The sequence below is a fragment of the Bufo gargarizans genome, chromosome 6, assembly GCF_014858855.1.
Source record: "Bufo gargarizans isolate SCDJY-AF-19 chromosome 6, ASM1485885v1, whole genome shotgun sequence".
Lineage (NCBI taxonomy): Eukaryota > Metazoa > Chordata > Amphibia > Anura > Bufonidae > Bufo > Bufo gargarizans.
In genome coordinates this window covers 96,977,525-96,994,641 of record NC_058085.1, presented here as the reverse complement: position 1 = coordinate 96,994,641, position 17,117 = coordinate 96,977,525, and the positions used below count along the sequence as shown (strand labels likewise).

Sequence of the window (17,117 nt, the reverse complement as noted above, 5' to 3'; positions counted from 1 at the left end):
TGGGTATCGCGCTCAGTCCTCTTCACTTCAATGGGGCTGAACTGCAGCAAGACCCTTTGACTCATAAATGTGACGTTCCACAGTTCCTGCAAAAAAATAATAATATATATATACTGTATATTCAAATATCCCTGCTTTCCCTATAATAATAATAATAATAATAATAATAATAAACAATAAAAAAAATTAAAGATCATTTGCACCGCTGCGTCCTAAAACGCCTGTACAAAATGCCTGTAAAATGTTTTCATACTTATTCTGTATGGTGAATGTCGTAATAGAAAAAAAAAATATTAAAATGGCCGATTTGCCATTTTTCCAGCACTTCACCTTCCAATAAAATTTGATAAAAATCTATCAAAAAGGCATACACACTCCAAAATGGTATGAATAAAAAATACAGATTGTCCTGCAAAAATAAGCCTTCACACAGTTCTGTCGATTTACATATAAAAAATTATGTAGGTCAGAAATTGGTGATGCAGAGAAAAAAAAATAATAATTCCAAAGTTTTTTTTCCCCAGTATTAAAACGCAAAGAAAACTATAGAACTGTGGTATTGCCGTAATCATAATAACCCATAGAATGAGGGTAACAGGTCAGTTTTAGTGCATAGGGAACGCAGTAGAAACGAAACCCATAAAACTGTGGTGGAATTGCTCTTTTTTTTTCAACAGTACATTGTATGCATTATTAAAAGGTGATATTAGAAAGTCAACTTTTCTGGCAGAAACCGCCACCAAATACAGAAAATCCCAAGGTCCTGAAAAGGGTTAAGACTTGAAAATGTGATGCCGTCTTAGGTTAAATTTATATAGAAAAGTAATGCTATTTAATATATTATTTACGCTTTAGATTCTCTATGCAAAGCAAGCATTGAGAGCAAGTCGGAAAGTGACCAAGCACAATGTGAAGGAGAAGATTAATGATGCCAAGAAAATTCTCGCAAAAGTCAGATTCTTGGCTAAAGAGGTACATTTACCTTTAACTAGTAGAAGTGTGTCCTAGCTTTGAACTATTTGCTTTCATTGAATCTGTATTGTAAACTGAACGTACGTGGGAGCTATTGGTGTTGTGCATGTGAGTTTGCTCAGAGATTTGCAGCATAAATGTTCATATTGATTTTACCCAGCAGTGGCATATTTGTACAGCAGTATAACCAACCCTGGAGATTGTACTTTTAATGGCTTATTAGCATTGCGACATGTAAGGATTAGAGCTTTTAAACATTGGTTGTGAATGTTCATGGGAAACCTAAATGTTTTTGAAAAAAATAAGTTTTATTTTAAGGTGCAATATCTTATTATAATGTCATCACTGGAACTGAAGCAAATAATAATTGACCAGGGTGTGAGAAACATTTATCAAACTTTCAGACAGACAGGACTTTTTGTCTGGCTGAAAGCTGGCATTAATGTCGCAAAACGAACGTCATCCCTGTCGGATTCCATTTAGTGATGAGCGAAGCGAGCTTCAGATGGTAATTTTCGGATTTAATACTGTACAGAGATCCGTCTCCGTTAATATGTATGGGCTCCAATGAACCGAAGTCAGTTATTCGTGAAGTCACGCGTGACTTCGTTGAATAACTTCGGTAGTTTATTTTTAAAGTGGAAAACCACTTTGAAACTTGAAACCGAATTCTGCTTCGGTTGGGAGGTACCAGTCGGAACAACAGCAGAGTTTGGTTTCAAGTTCTAAAGTGGTTTTCCACTTTCCACAGATCTCCATACAGTATTAGGGTCCATTCACACGTCCGTTTTTTCTTTCCTGATCTGTTCCGTTTTTTCAGGAACAGATCAGGACCAGATCTGGACCCATTCATTTTTAATGGGTCCTGGAAAAAATCGGACAGCACAATGTGTGCTGTCCGTTTCCGTTGTTCCGTTCCGCATGTCCGTTTAAATATAAAACATGTCCTATTCTTGTCCTGAAAAATCGGATCCTGGTACAATACAAAGTCAATGGATCCGCAAAAAACGGATGACATTCGGATGTCATTCCGTATGTCATCCGTTTTTTGCGGATTCCGTTCCTGGAAACACATAACAATTTTATTTTTATTTTTATTTTTTCAATTTTTTTTCAAAGAAATCCAAACAACTTTATTTGATTATTGAAATGTATACATGTTCCCGTTTTTTGCGGATCCGCAAAAAACGGATGACATACGGATGACATACGGAAACATTTTCAGGAACAACGGATCCGCAAAAAACGGACCGTTTTTCAGGATGAAAAAAAACAGGACGTGTGAATGGACCCTTAATCCGAAGTTTTGAACGAAGCGACTTCTGATGTAGTGTCTGAAGCTCACTTTGCTCATCACTATTCCCATTATAGTGAATTGGGATCCAGCAGCGCAAGGCTGTGTCCAGCTGTGCCAAATGTGGTGAATTCCGGTAGTCTGTTCTCCTGCTTGAACAGAATATTGGAGTTCAATTTGAGAATTGAACATAGCCTTACTGCAAGAGCAGTGAGACTATGGAGCTCTCTGCCTGAGGAGGTGGTAATGGTGAATTCACTGAAAGAGTTCAAGAGGGGCCTGGATGTATTTTTTGAGTGTAATAATATTACAGGATATAGCTACTAGATTTCTGGGGAAGGGTTGTTGACCCAGGGAAATACTCAAATTTGGAACAGAGAAGATTTTTTTCTCTCCATAGGATGAGGAAAATTAGCTTCTACAATGCCTCATTGGGGAAGGGGGAGTCTTGCTTGGATCAAGACTGCAGGGTAATAGGCTGAACTGGTTTGACGTATGTCTTTTTTCAGCTTACAGCGTGTTACTGTTCTATCCATCATACAACACTGTACACTTCAATGACAGAATACATTCTCCAACAACCGCATGCACAATGTAGAGTTTTTCCTCTAACATAAGGTTGACACCATAATTTCTTTGTTTTACAGCCACAGTGCACACTTCCAGATGTACTCATATGGATGTTTAGCAATAACAAGAGAGTGGCATATGCACGAATCCAAGCTCAAAATATCCTCTACTCCGTAGTAGAAGAAGAGAAAGGGAAGGACTGCGGCAAAATCTCTACAATATATTTCAAGGTGAAAAAATATGGACCTGAAAACTATTTCTATCTTTTAGACCTAGTATTTTTCACAATTTATGTTTAAAAGATTTATTTAATGAAAAAGAGCATCATAAATGCAGATCAATATATAGAAAAACTTACAGATTTTGTACATTACAAGTAAAGTCATAAAATCATGACAACAATTACAATGGGAGATTAGACATTGATAATAAAAATGGCAGTGTAGTATGACAATAAAGGAGTAAAAAAGGCTTAGTGACCCTTTAATTTTGAACATCTGTATGTGACCGTATAAGGCGTTTATTAGGTTACAATGTCATGCTATAACGAAAGTCTACTGAATGGAAAGAGGACAGCCAGGGTTCCCAGAACTTTTAAAATGTTTTGTATGTATCCATACGGATGGCCGAGAGTCTCTCGTATAGGAGGATTCTATTAATCCTGTCTATCACTGCCTAAAAACTCAAGGAGCTGGACCTCCATTTAGAGGCAATATGGATTCTGGCAGCTAATAATATATGCTGGGACAATTTAAATCTAGAAAAAGTCAGCCATGAGGGTTTGTCTCCAAGGAGACATAGAAAGGGAGAAGGTGAGTAGGTACAGTCCAATACCGAAGAAAGCAATCAGCAATTCTTTTCCCCAAATTGCTGGACAAGTGGACAGGACCACCAGGTATGATAGACTGTACTCTCCACATCACATCCCCTAAAACATAGAGGCGAGACCTCAGGATAAATACGGTGTAATTTATAGGGTACTAGATATGTCCTGTGAAGAACTTTTATTGAAGTTTCCACCAGAGTGATTTGCTCAGAGTTCTTAGTCAAGGTCTGAGAACGAAGGTGCCACTTAGATAAGGGATATTCCTCTTGGATATCCTCTTCCCAATCTTTCATGTATGGCAGCTTAACTCCTTCTGGAGAGGCGTTAAGCGTCCCATAAATTCTCGACAATAGTCCCTGTTTATACATGGAGAAAGTGATAGACCGTTCAAAAGGGGTAAAATCTAGATTCAGGTTATTGACCTTCAGAGAGTGAAGAAAGGAGAAGATTTGGTTTGCATTATAAGACTCGTTATCTGGGAGTGCATATTTGTCTTTGAAGTCAATAAGGGATATCATTTTTCCCCTAATCAGAAACTTATGAAGAGAGGAGAACCTATTAGAAATCCACCACTGAAAAGTATCTGTCCGGAGACCCGGGGAAAAGGCCGGATTTCCAAACAGATAGAGAAGTGGTGTATGTTTGGATTGTAACCCAGACTTAAACCTAACAGACCTCCAGAGTAGTAGAGAATGGTAAGATAATGGAGAGTTGGTCCGAATCATCGGCGGCAAGAGGAGGGAAATCCAGAGCAGAGCTTTCCAGGACCAAGGTTTAAGGAGGGACTGTTCAAGGGAAACCCACAGAGGGTGTGCTTCTGGTTGTAGGTGTGTTAGGAATAATTGAGCTAGACCCGACGCTTTGTAATACTTTACAAAGTCGGGGACTGAGAGACCACCCTGTGACTTATGTCGACACATTATAGTACGGGAGATACGGGTACGTTTATTACCCCAAATGAATCTCATCACATCTGTTTGCAAACTTCAGAGATCTCTACTGGGTATTTGAACTGGAAGAGTCCGAAACAAATATAAAAGCCTAGGTAAGACCACCATTCTGACTATGTGTATTCTACCAATCCAGGAAACTGGTAGCGAGCTCCAGGTTTTGAGGTCTTCCCTGATTTTTCTATATAATGGGAAATAATTAAGTTGTATAGGGTGCTTAGTTGGGAAGGTATCAGGGTACCCAAATATGGAATGTGGTTGGGCTGGTGTGAAAAGGGGAAGTTCTGTAAGAGAAGGGATTTTAATGGGGAAGGAGTATTACATAATAGGAGTTCAGACTTCCTATGATTAATGTGAAGCCCCGATGCTACCGAGAAGGACTTGGGAGAGAGATTATGGTGTTAGTGAGGGATAAAAGGAGATCATCTGCAAATAATCTAAGTTTATATTCAGTGTTTCCTATCCTATTTTTCACAATTTAGATAGGAAATTTCAAATTCTGCAAAGTGTCATTAAACAAGTCTTCATATGGCTACATTGAAGGAAAAATAAAAAAAAGTTATGGTGCTCAGAAGGTGGGAATGAAAAAAGGCTGCTCCTTAAAGAGACTAAGCTCCTGTGCTCCCTCTAGTGGTTTTTGTGAGCAGATATAATGTTTAAATCTTGGTGTATATGAAGTGGGTTTGACGCTTGGTATCAGAAAAATAAAGCTTTAACTACAATGTAGATACTAAACACTGAGGGAGCTATATATCTAGACTGGGATTTTCCCTGCAGCCAGAGGATTCCCATAGATATACTGAGGTGCACGTCTCAGCATAAAATTTTCATTTAAACAAGACAATAACTTAATTATATATGTTCAGATCCCAGGATCATACAATGGAGAAATCTTTGCAAAAGCAGAACTCTATCTGTGGCTTGGTGTGACTAAATATGCAAAAAACAGCACGGCAGATCTACCCGAGGATTACAGGCTCCTGTATGAAAGAGATGGACAACTGGTCGAGTCTCCAACCCTAAATCCACCTGTCCTGCTGCAGAGGGATGGTAAGAGAGCAAATTCAGTTTAGTGACATCAAATGAAAACATAAGATGTATGAATATAAATGTTCAGGGGGTTTTTAAGCAGTTTTTGATGCCAAAACCAGGAGGGGATTAAAAAAAGAGAAATCGGATCTGTCCTTAAAACTTTCCTTACTCTTATGATCCACACATGATGTTGGCTTAAAAAACTGCATACAAAAAATCTCAACGTGAGGCTGTACCATAACTATGGGTGTTTACTATCACCGGCGATTAAACATTATGTTTATAGTTAGTGGATGAGGTATAATTTACTTTGCTTTTGGTGGCGGATACCAATGTTATGTGTATTTAAGCTAAAATATTAGTTATGTTGTGATAAGATCATCAGTTAAAGGGCCTGGGCTGTAACCTTATCTGATTTGTGTGTTTTAGTTACTACTTGCATTACCCATGTAATAACAATTCTGGAGCATCTTTTTCTATGACTCTATGTCGTGCCATTCTTTTATTATTCCTGCTATAACTTAGGAATGAATTGCTAGGAGTTTGCAATAAAGGGATGGGGATGTGTCACTCCACAGTCTGACACTGGAAGCACTGATTATATTGTGTCAGTGTTAGAAAAACTTTCTGAGGCTAAACAAAGGACAGGCAGACAGTCTGTGCAGTTTGGCTGACCTCTGCTCTGTGGCAGAGCTAACACTGAACTCATTTTTAATTGTTAAAGACATAGCAAAAACAGGAATTTACACAAATGTAACATTGCCATCTAGTGACCATACAATATACTAGGCATACAGCAATGACATGCAGTGGTTGTTGCTTATACAATACAAATCTTGTATGCTAACAGTCAGACCGTGCAGATGTTATGCAAACGGTCTCTTAGCAAGCTCTGCCTCTGATGCCACCAGATATAATATACTGTAGTACCCCCAAAATCCTGATATAGACCTCTCACCCAGCTTAGGCTTGTCTGGCAGACTGTTCTGGCCCCATTCACAATAATGGAGATGGGCCTGAGATGCGGCCGCAGCACTGCAAACATGCCGAGAGGCGGCCGGAACAGCCTGCCGGATCAGTCTAACGCCAGTGTGAAAAAAGCCTGAGCTAGTACTCTCTGCTCTGGACTGATGAGGGCGAAACAACTGTCTGCAGATGAGGTGCTGGCTTAATTATTATCCAAGGACTCTTTAAAAGGTCAAACATTGACTTATAGGATAGCTGCCCTACATCTAGTGGCATCATAAGCAGAGTTTGCTAACAGCTCATTTGCATATCTTCTTCCCAGAATTCCAGAGGAGCATTGCCTGGCCTATAAGTCTCCTCACACCGATTAAGGCACTCTCCATAAGGAGATGTAGTACCCCCCAAAGACCATGTAGAGACACACGCCCAACGGGTATCACCCATCTGGACTTTCACTGCAAACTGCTAGCAATTCATAGGTTCTAATAGGAATAATAACGGAATGGCATGTCATACTGTCATCAAAATAGATGCTCCAGAATTATTATTACTAAAAGAGACATATTAAGAGGGGTGACAGGTGCACACTTTAAGTATTTGAAGAAAGTCTCATCAAGTAAATAAAAAAAAGTATGAAATGCATTTTTCATTTACTGTAGGGCTCTGAGGTGTCAAAATGCCCAAATCCAAATGAACAAACTTTTCTCACTTCATTTTCCAGATTACCGCTATTTCCAGCTGCGAGCTCATTTGTACCAGGCCCGTGGCATTCTTCCAGCTGATGACAATGGTTTGTCCGATCCATTTGCTAGAGTCATATTTGGCAACTTATGTCAATCTACCAAGGTAAGAACAAATAATGTTCTATAGTCAGTAAAAAACTTCATCCAAGCCATTGAAAAAAATGGAAATATTTTTTTTATTGAAATCTAGAATATTTGCAAATGGCTCAATATTGACATTTTGAAATGCAAGTAATGGCAACTCCACTGTCATAACCAGACATGGGAACAATAATGATTAGCCTCCATGTACACGACTCTCCTTTTTTTCCCCACATCTGATCCAAATTGAAAAAATGTACATGGAGGCTAATCATTATTGTTCCCATGTCTGGACAGCCCACATCTGTATGTCCATCTCACAAAAATAAATAAGACATGTCCTGTTCTGGTCCGATTTGCGGACATGAATAGGCATTTTTACAATGGGGCCAAAAAGTATGGGATGCATATGAACCTCATCCATATTCTGCGGATCCGGATGTGCAGACCGCAAAACTGATATGATTGTGTGCATGAGGCCTTATCTAGAATTATCTAATTTAGGTAACAGCCTGTCCAGATTTGAGATCCACATCCACATCGTGTTACCTAATAATCATCTCATCAAGACATAACAGCTCAGGTCTATATTAGCAAGAAGGCGAGATCACTAACCACTGCCAGTATCTTCATTGTTGAAGCAGGGTTTATCCTTCGCCTTCGCTTAGATGCAATAATAATAATTACAAAATCAGATTTTATGGTGCTTGGAAAGCTTCTATGACCTGTTGACTTGCTCAGATCATCTAAGTATTTTTGTATAGACCATTTCCTTTCTGTCTCTTTAGGTGATTGATGAGACTCTAGCGCCAATGTGGAACGAAATGCTAATCTATGACAATCTCCTTTTGGATGGCAATAAGGAAGACATAAAGAATGACCCCCCACTCATCATTGTTAATATTTTCGACCAAGATAAGTTTGTAAGTATAATGCACACATATTACGGTTAAGTCATTACCTGTGAGAGACTTACCAAAAGTCCTTATCACATTAAGGGTAACCTGTCATATTGAACACGATGTCCAGTCTGCGGGCAGAATGTTATAATGTAGAAGCAGCTGAGTAGATTGATGTACAGCCTTGTGGGAATAAGTGCAGTATAAAGGGTGTATTAGAGATCCCCATCAGGCAGATAATTGTCGGGAGGAAAGCGTTCTTTCCGGCAATTGTCTGCTCGCTAGCGGAGGAGACCGCTGCTTTTACATAAAGCAATCTCCTCTGCGGCATGGGGAGCAACGATCACTATGCCATCACTTGTCCCGATATTGTAGGTTTGCCAGTGGCAGATTGTAATTAGACAGACGATCTACCGTCGGCAAATCCTGATCTTTCAGCATGCTTTTGCTCGTTCATCGGGCAATCAGCGGTAGTATTACACTGCAAGATGATTGCTAACGAACGTTCAGAAAATCTGCCATGTAATAGACCCTTAACTTGTTTCAATGAAACAGACACAGTTGTCAGTCACTAACTAGAAACAGCCACCTGACTCCTAAGCTTAGAAATGTGACAAGTTACATTTAATGCAGCACATTTTTATTGTTCAAATTTGTAATTTATTTTACTCACTTATATAGCGCTAACATATTCCGCAGTGCTTTACAGACAGAGGAGGAGCTTTAGACTTCCTATCAATATGTCTTTGGAGTGTGGAAGAAAACTCACATAAATAGAACTCCAGGAAGAACATACAGACTCCATGCAAATGTTGTTCTTGGTCAGATTTGATCCCAGGACCCCAGCGCTACAAGGCACCAGTGTTAACCAGTGGGTTAACCGCCCTGCTACCCAATATAGAAATGCTAACATCCAATCGGTCCAAATTAGAGAGGGATGAAGTTCCCAAAATTCATTTCAGTCGAATGGACCATCAAATTCGATTCAATCCAAATGAAGTCAACCCAAATTGAAAGTGCCTGAATTGCTATAAAAGGTCGTTTCTGACACTGATATCTCCAAAGAGTGTATCCAGCCCCTTTCAAGCTATTTAACACCAAGACATGTCAAAGTGACAGCGACATATACGGCACCCCTTTTTGGTGGCGGATGCCTTCTTCTCTGTCTTCTGATCTATAAAATGGTGGCCAGTGTCTTGAGTGATTTGTGTCAAACGAATCACAAAAGTTTTGGATTTGGCGAATTTAGGATCTTTTGAGAAATTTGTAACATTAGATTAGTGTAGAAGCGATTTGCTCAAATAACTGGTTTAGAAGATTTACAATGAATGTAATCACCTTCATCAGTTATAGAATTTACATTGCTCTTCTCCAAACCTTCTTTAATGCATTTTGATAACATGAAATCTATATATCATTTTCACAAATTTTAGGGGCCACCTGACTTTTTGGGCCGTGCCTTTGCAACTCCTATTGTAACACTATTAGAAGATGAGGATAATGAAGAAGGAGGTCTGAAATATATCCAACCAGCTTTGCAATTCTTTGACATCTTCAAGGGTAATAAGAATGCCGGGGAGCTCATAGCTGCCTTTGAACTTATAGAACTTGAAAACAGAAGCTTTATGAGAGAGGTATGTCATAGAAATGAAATTATGAGCCATGAAGTCCTATATACAGTGGGAGCATCCACTTTTTACTGAGAGCAAGTGTATATGTGTATATATATATATATATATATATATATATACACACACACACACACTCTCAATTCATACATACTATACATACATGAACATGATTTGAAGTGAACTATGTTGTGACTTATTTTTTTAGGAGCTCGATCAAGAAATACATTTATCACCTATGCATAAATGTAATAAATGTGTAATAGCTAGGGAGTCCGACTGCAGGGACCCCCATCGGTCTTGTATCCCCTGTTTGAATGGAACACTGGTCACACATGTTCACTGCCACTCCATTCAATGTCAATTAGACTGGCTGAGAAAGACTGGGTACAGCGCCTCTGTCAATCCCCTAGACCAGTGATGGCGAACCTTTTAGAGACCGAGTGCCCAAACTGCAACCCAAAACCCACTTATTTATCGCAAAGTGCCAACACAGCAATTTAACCTGAATACTACAGTCCAATATAGTATATCTTCCATGTATTTTATCATTTATCTCTAATAACCTGCCTAAATTCAATGTGCTGTTCATATTGCGCCCTGGGCTGATGAATGACAGGAAAAGTGTAAGGCATATTGGTACACCATAGACTTTTTCCAGGGTGTGGGTGCCCACAGAGAGGGCTCTGAGAGCCACCTCTGGCACCCGTGCCATAGGTTCGCCACCAATGCCCTAGACTTCGAATGGAATGGTAGTGCACAACCGAGACCTTCATTTCAAACAGGGAAGATGGGACCACAGTTCTTGTTTAGTGGGGGGGCCCACAGTTCTTAGTTTGTGGGGGTTCCAGCAGTAGGACCTCCAGCAATCATACATTTATATCCTATCTTGTGGGAAAATGGTATTGCATGTGTAACTGGTTTTGTAGCATTGAACTGTTGGTTGAAGTATGTACCTTGCTTATTAAAGAGAATCTGTAAGTTCCAAATTCCCCCTCCACAAACTAGAGTAAGCGGTGTATAGTGTAAGTCATGCTGAGTCTGGGTATGTAATTTTTATCCCCGCGCTCACTCCTCTTTGAGTCCTGCCAATGCATTTTACTACTGGGCTGTCAGAGCACAGTGTAGTAGGAATGCAAGTGAATATAAAGTAATTTACACTATACACAGTTTACTGTAGTTTTGGAGGGTGTTTTGGAGCTGACAGATTCTTTTTAATGTTTTCTTAACTATATATATATAGATATATACACACTCCTCAGCATTGAAATTGTAACACCAAGAAGGAAAAGCCATTAAATTATGAAAATCGAAGAAGTAGCAGGAGTCGCAGGATCTGCAGATGATCAAATTTTCAAGCACCTAGCTCCAATCTAAGGCACATTGAAGGAGCATAAAAGCCAGATTGAAACTTCAAAAATCTGATCAAGGCATGTGGGATGAATGTGCAATGCCTGTTATCACCCAAAATGAGAGGGACAGAATAATTGAAATAAGAGACCTTGGTTTATCACTCTGGAAGATGACTATGTGCCTAGACCAAGATGTCAGCACTGTTCAATGTTGCGTATTCTGAGGGTTGGATGAACAATAACAAACTGGAATGATAATAAGAGGTGCACAGAGGCGAACCTCTGCACGGATGGATCATCTGATTAGACAAATGATGAGTAGTGATTCCGCAGTAGTACTATTCTGTACTGCAAGTGAAATTGCATCCCAAGCCTAGGGCAGCTAACAGTGTCTACACAAATAATCAGAAGGGGGTTTGCACGGCACTGGGCTATTAGCCAGATATTCAGCTACAGTTGGTCCATTGACCTCACACCACCAGTCTCAAAGGTTGTTATGGTGCCCAGCAAGATGGCAATGGAGGCCAGAATACAGATCTAACCTCTTCAATGATGACTCCTGCTTTTGTCTCAGAAACAATGATAGTCACAGATAGGTCTGGAGACCAGTGAAATTTCACACTGGTCCTACTTCCGGGGACGAGACTCCTCTAGTCTTCATTTTAGGTACACGAATGGCTCGGCATTACATTGATTTGGTCGTGAACCCAGAGGTATGGCCATTTCTCTGAAGTATCCCAGGAGCTGTTGTTGAACAGGACAATGCCAGTCCACATATTGTTTGTGTCACTGTGATCAGCCTGCGTGGCCTAAGGTTGGTTTCACACGCACAAGTTAAATGCATTTAATGACAGCATTATGTCAGTGTTATACAATACGTTCCAGAACTCTAAGGGTTACATAGCATCTTAAATCAATATAATGCTTTGCAATCCTATCAGTGCTACGTAGGTCAGGATGGGCTCTAGCAGACACACGCAGCGAGTTCAATGCATTGCATCTTCAGACTTGTCTCCCTTCAAACACATCTAGGACTTTATTAGTTGGCAATGGTAAAGGGAGCTGCCAGCAGCAGATCTTGATGATTTGCGTGCCACAAGTGCATTCAGCATGGCAGAACATTCCTCAGACAATCATTAATAACCTCATTGACAGCATGTCAAGGTGTGTATTTCAGCATATTGCACTCATTTCCGTGACTTTTCATTCGTAGCGGCACAACTTCAATGTCAAGGAGTATATATATATATAAGAGATAAGTAGCTTTTAAACTTGTTTTGTTCCTATTAAAAGGGTTAATCATTACTGTAGCATTGATGGTCTATACTCAGAACGAGAGAAGTACTGCAGTTACAAGCTTTGTCCACTGCACAACGGACAGACCTGCATAATTCTGGTATCAACTTCTGGCACCAGTGTTACTACAGAACAGGTAGATCTTTGGAGGTGCAAGGTGTCGAACAGAGCCGATCAGATATTGGTCACCTACCCTGAGGATAGGCCATCAATAGGGTGTGTAAAAATAGTTTCACTGTACAAACATGTAACATCTGGGTTATTTTTCCTTTTCATTAAATCACTGTAGCCAGCAATACCAGAGTATGTGACACTAAGAGAACCTGAGTTTGCAGATGAGTCAATGGAACGTTACATCATTCCACAAGGAATTCGTCCAGTCCTTAAGGAGTTCAGAATAGAGGTAATATTGCAGTACTGTCCATGAATCTGTAGAATGGCCAATATATTCCTCATATAGGAACATTGTGGTAGTTTTGTTCATATCTCATTCATTTCAACTTTGCTCCAATTGTAAAAATCCCTATCCAACTACATAAAATACAGACAGCCCAAGTGGAATAGAATAGAAAACATCCTGCCATTCTTTACAGCCTATTTTACAAATTTAGGTCAAGCAGGCCTGTCACTGCTGAAGGGGGCAACACTGGACAAGATGTCCTGAACACACAGAGACTGCATTCATGATCCCATAATGCACATATCAATGAAAATGCGACTGCAGCTCTCCTCCCTAGTTCTCTAGATTCATGGAGTAGTGGTGATGATAATACCATAGTATAGTTATTTGTATAATTAGGGTTGGGCGATTTTGAAAAAACAAAAACAAAAAAAACATGATTATTTTAAATTTAAAGACGATTATCAATTTTTCTCAATTATTTGCTGTAAAAAAAAATAAAAAATAGTGCCGCCATAATAGCCATCTTTTGGTCACCTTGCCTCACAAAAAGCATAATATCAAGTAGTCAAAATGTATGTACCTCAAAATGGTAGCTATGAAAACATCACCTCATTCCACAAAAAACAAGCCCTCACACAAGAACATTGAAAAAAAAAAAAAAAAAGCTGAATAAACTAAAGTAATTTTTCCCACACGGTGAACGCCGCAATAACAAAACCCAAAATGCAATGGCAGAGATGTAGCCTTTCTTTATCCTGCTTCCCAAAAAGTGTAATAAAAAATAGCCCTCACACAGCTCTGTCGAGAGAAAAATAAAAAATGAACGGTAAAAAATAACTACACTGGCATTCCAGAAGTGGTTCGAAAGCAACATGGCGCCCATAAGCCAAATCATCAAAATCTGCTCTGCAAAAGCCAAATCCTGCAGCATACCCAGTTTAGGTCCACATTTATGGCATTTCAGTATCCAGTAGAACTCGCCTAAAAATTTTAAGGACATGGTGTGCCTTAGGCTACTTTCACACCTGCGTTCAGGTGTCCGCTCGTGAGCTTCGTTTGAAGAGGCTCACAAGCGGCCCTGAACGCAGCCGTCTGGCCCTAATGCATTCTCAGTAGAGGTGGATCCACTGAGAATGCATCCGCCCGCCAGCGCTCAGCCTCCGCTTGAAGATGACACCATATGGCTCAATCTTCAAGCGGATCTGTCCCCCATTGACTTTCAATGTAAAGTCTGAACGGATCCGCTCAGGCTACTTTCACACTTAGAAATTTTTTCTAAGTTATAATGCAGACGGATCTGTTCTGAACGGAGCCACCGTCTGCATTAATATGAGCGGATCCGTTCAGAACGGATCCGATCGAACGCTAGTGTGAAAGTACCCTTAGATGGCACAAACTGGGCATAGCATATTGGCAACTGAAATGCCATATAATTGGAAAAAATTGCAATTTTAGTTTTTCACAGTCCACTGATCATTAATTTCTGAAAATTACCTGTGTCGTCCAAATGCTCACTCTACCTCTTAATAAATACCTTGAGAGGTGAAATTTCCGAAAATTGAGTTACATCTTGTGGGTTCTATTTATTATTTCACCCCAGGGCCTCTACAGTTATCAGCACAAGATGCGCAAATCACCACATTGGGCCCCAAATGCACATGCTGTTCTTTTACTCCTGAACCCTGTTGTATGTACAGACGAAAGATTAGGGCAATGTAAAGGGTGTTTCTGCTTGCTTACACACTAACATACACTGGGCACAACATAATGGGCACTGAAATTTCATATTACACTTTGCATCTTCTGTGAATTTTTTCAAAACGCGTGGGGTCAAAATGTTCACTACACCCATAGGTACATTATTTGAGGGATTTCAAAAATTGGGTCACTTCTTGGGGGCTTTTTATTTAACCTCAGAGCCTCTCCAGTTGTTGACCAGTGCTGTATAAATCACCAAACTAGGCTTCAAATGAACATGGTGCTCTTTCTCTTCTGAACCCTGCCGTGTGCCCAAACAGCAGTTTATGACCACATGTTGGGTGTTGCTGTATTCAGGAGAAAATTGTGAGGTTATTCTGTTATCCCTTTTCAGAATTAATAGTTTTTATTTTAACACCCAAGTGTTTCGAAATTCTATAGAATGCTTGTTGAGTCAAAGTGCTCACTACACCCCTTGAAAAATTCCTTGAGGTAACTTTTAGGACTTTCCACTGTAAGAGTACCTCAGGATCTCATCAAATGGGACATTGTACCCAAAAAAACAGTCCACAAAAATCTGCCCTCCAAAAATCATGTGGTGCTCTTTCTCATATGAGACCTGCAGTGTGCCGATACAGCAATTTGTGTCCACATACAGGGTGTTTCTGTAAACTGGTTTTTCTGTTAACCCTTACTGCATTATGGGAAAAAATGGATTCAAATCGAAAATGTTTAAATTTCACCTCCATTTTGTTTTAAATCCTATGGAACACCTAAGGGCTAACAATGTTTCTAAAATCAGTTTTGAATAAATTGAGGTGTGTAGTTTCTAAAATGCGATCATGCATGTGTGGTTTCTACTATGTAATCCCCTCAAAGTTAATTCAGAATTAAATTGTTCCTTTAAGTCCGTTTTTGAAATGTTCTTGAAAATTCTAAAAATTGATTCTCAAAGTCTAAGCCTTCTCTCTTGTTAAAAAAATAAAATGACATTTATAAAATGATGCCAATATAAAGCAAATCTATATTGAATAATAATGAATGACTATTTTATGAGTCATCATCACTATCTGAGTAAAAATGTTGAAAATAGTGAATTTTTCCAATTTTCAGAAAATTTAGATTTTTTTTTTTTTACAAATACAATACGTCACAAGAAAACAATGTCAAAATGGCTTGGATAAGTAAAAGCATTCCAAAGTTATTACCAAATAAAGTGACAAGTCAGATTTGTAAAATTTAACTGTGTCCTTAAAGGAGTTATCCCATGATTGTGAATGTAAAAAATTAAAATGAGACATCATACTGTATGTGACAATCTCTTTCTTAGAAAACTAGAACTAGCTAGATTTATATCAAGCTGGCAGCTCAGGGGATGTGTCCTTTCTTCTACAGCTCTCTCCCTATCACAGCCCGGGAGGCAGCTAAAGGATGGAAGTGACAAAAAACAGCAGGTGGTGCTATACATATACATTTTATTGATTAACTCAGTGGCTATAATGGATTTTTAATTACATGCAATTACAAAAGTATTCAGTTTCAGGTACTGGTTTGGAAACTGCTAAATATTTTTCATTGGACAGCCCCTTGAAGGTTAAAATGGCTGGGTCCTGAAAGGGTTAAAGTAAAATCCATGTTTTCTGTGTACACAAACTTAGTTTTCATATTTGTAGATTATTTGCATATATGAATTTTCAGATACTTTTCTGGGGATTGCGAGATTTACAGAGGATACACTTATTTGAAGTTGAGCAGCCTCAGGTGCGGATTGAATGCTCAGGAAAAATAGTGGAATCTGAAGTTATATTGAGCTACAAAGAATTCCCCAATTTCACTGAACTTGTGAAATGTGTGGATGTGGTGAGTAGGACATAAAAAGATTAAAAACCTCACAGCTAAAGAGTGAGACCAAGGTACAAAAAAGTATCTATCTATCCATCTAATATCTATCAATCATCTTTCTATCATCTATTTATCAAATATTTATCATCTATCTGTCTATCTCCTATCTATCTATCTCCTATCTAATTATCTATCTATCTATCTATCTATCTATCTATCTATCTATCTATCTATCATTTTACATCTGTGTTTACAAGTGCTCCCAGCATATATATATTATATATAATGAATCCATAGCCTAAAGTGGCCACGGGGTATGACAAACAACTGCATTTTTACCTTATTGAAAAGTGTGGGTGACCATGCTTTTTAATATAAAATGTTTTTTTCTTTTACTTTTGGAGTCAAAAGATTACATATACAACTGTGCAGACACAGTTGCATACATAGGTACTAAACATTTAGTGTATACCTTGGCATACTTTCCTTGCAAATACAGATCGGAGGTAGAGTAAAAATGATGGAAGTAGAATAAGAATGAAAACTACACTACAATTTATTTTTC

The 17,117-nt window shown here is 39.0% G+C and overlaps 1 protein-coding gene across 1 annotated transcript in view; it reads left to right on the top strand.

Annotated features, from left to right (window-relative positions):
• The window catches only part of LOC122941727 (fer-1-like protein 4), a 178,720-nt gene that overhangs the window by 93,517 nt on the left and 68,086 nt on the right, over nucleotides 1–17,117 (top strand). The window contains exons 21-28 of the mRNA XM_044299133.1: nucleotides 856–972; nucleotides 2,914–3,066; nucleotides 5,479–5,662; nucleotides 7,332–7,456; nucleotides 8,223–8,357; nucleotides 9,767–9,967; nucleotides 12,899–13,012; nucleotides 16,409–16,570. Of these exons, the coding sequence (XP_044155068.1) occupies nucleotides 856–972; nucleotides 2,914–3,066; nucleotides 5,479–5,662; nucleotides 7,332–7,456; nucleotides 8,223–8,357; nucleotides 9,767–9,967; nucleotides 12,899–13,012; nucleotides 16,409–16,570 (1,191 nt within the window). The remainder of the gene's footprint in view (nucleotides 1–855; nucleotides 973–2,913; nucleotides 3,067–5,478; nucleotides 5,663–7,331; nucleotides 7,457–8,222; nucleotides 8,358–9,766; nucleotides 9,968–12,898; nucleotides 13,013–16,408; nucleotides 16,571–17,117) is intronic.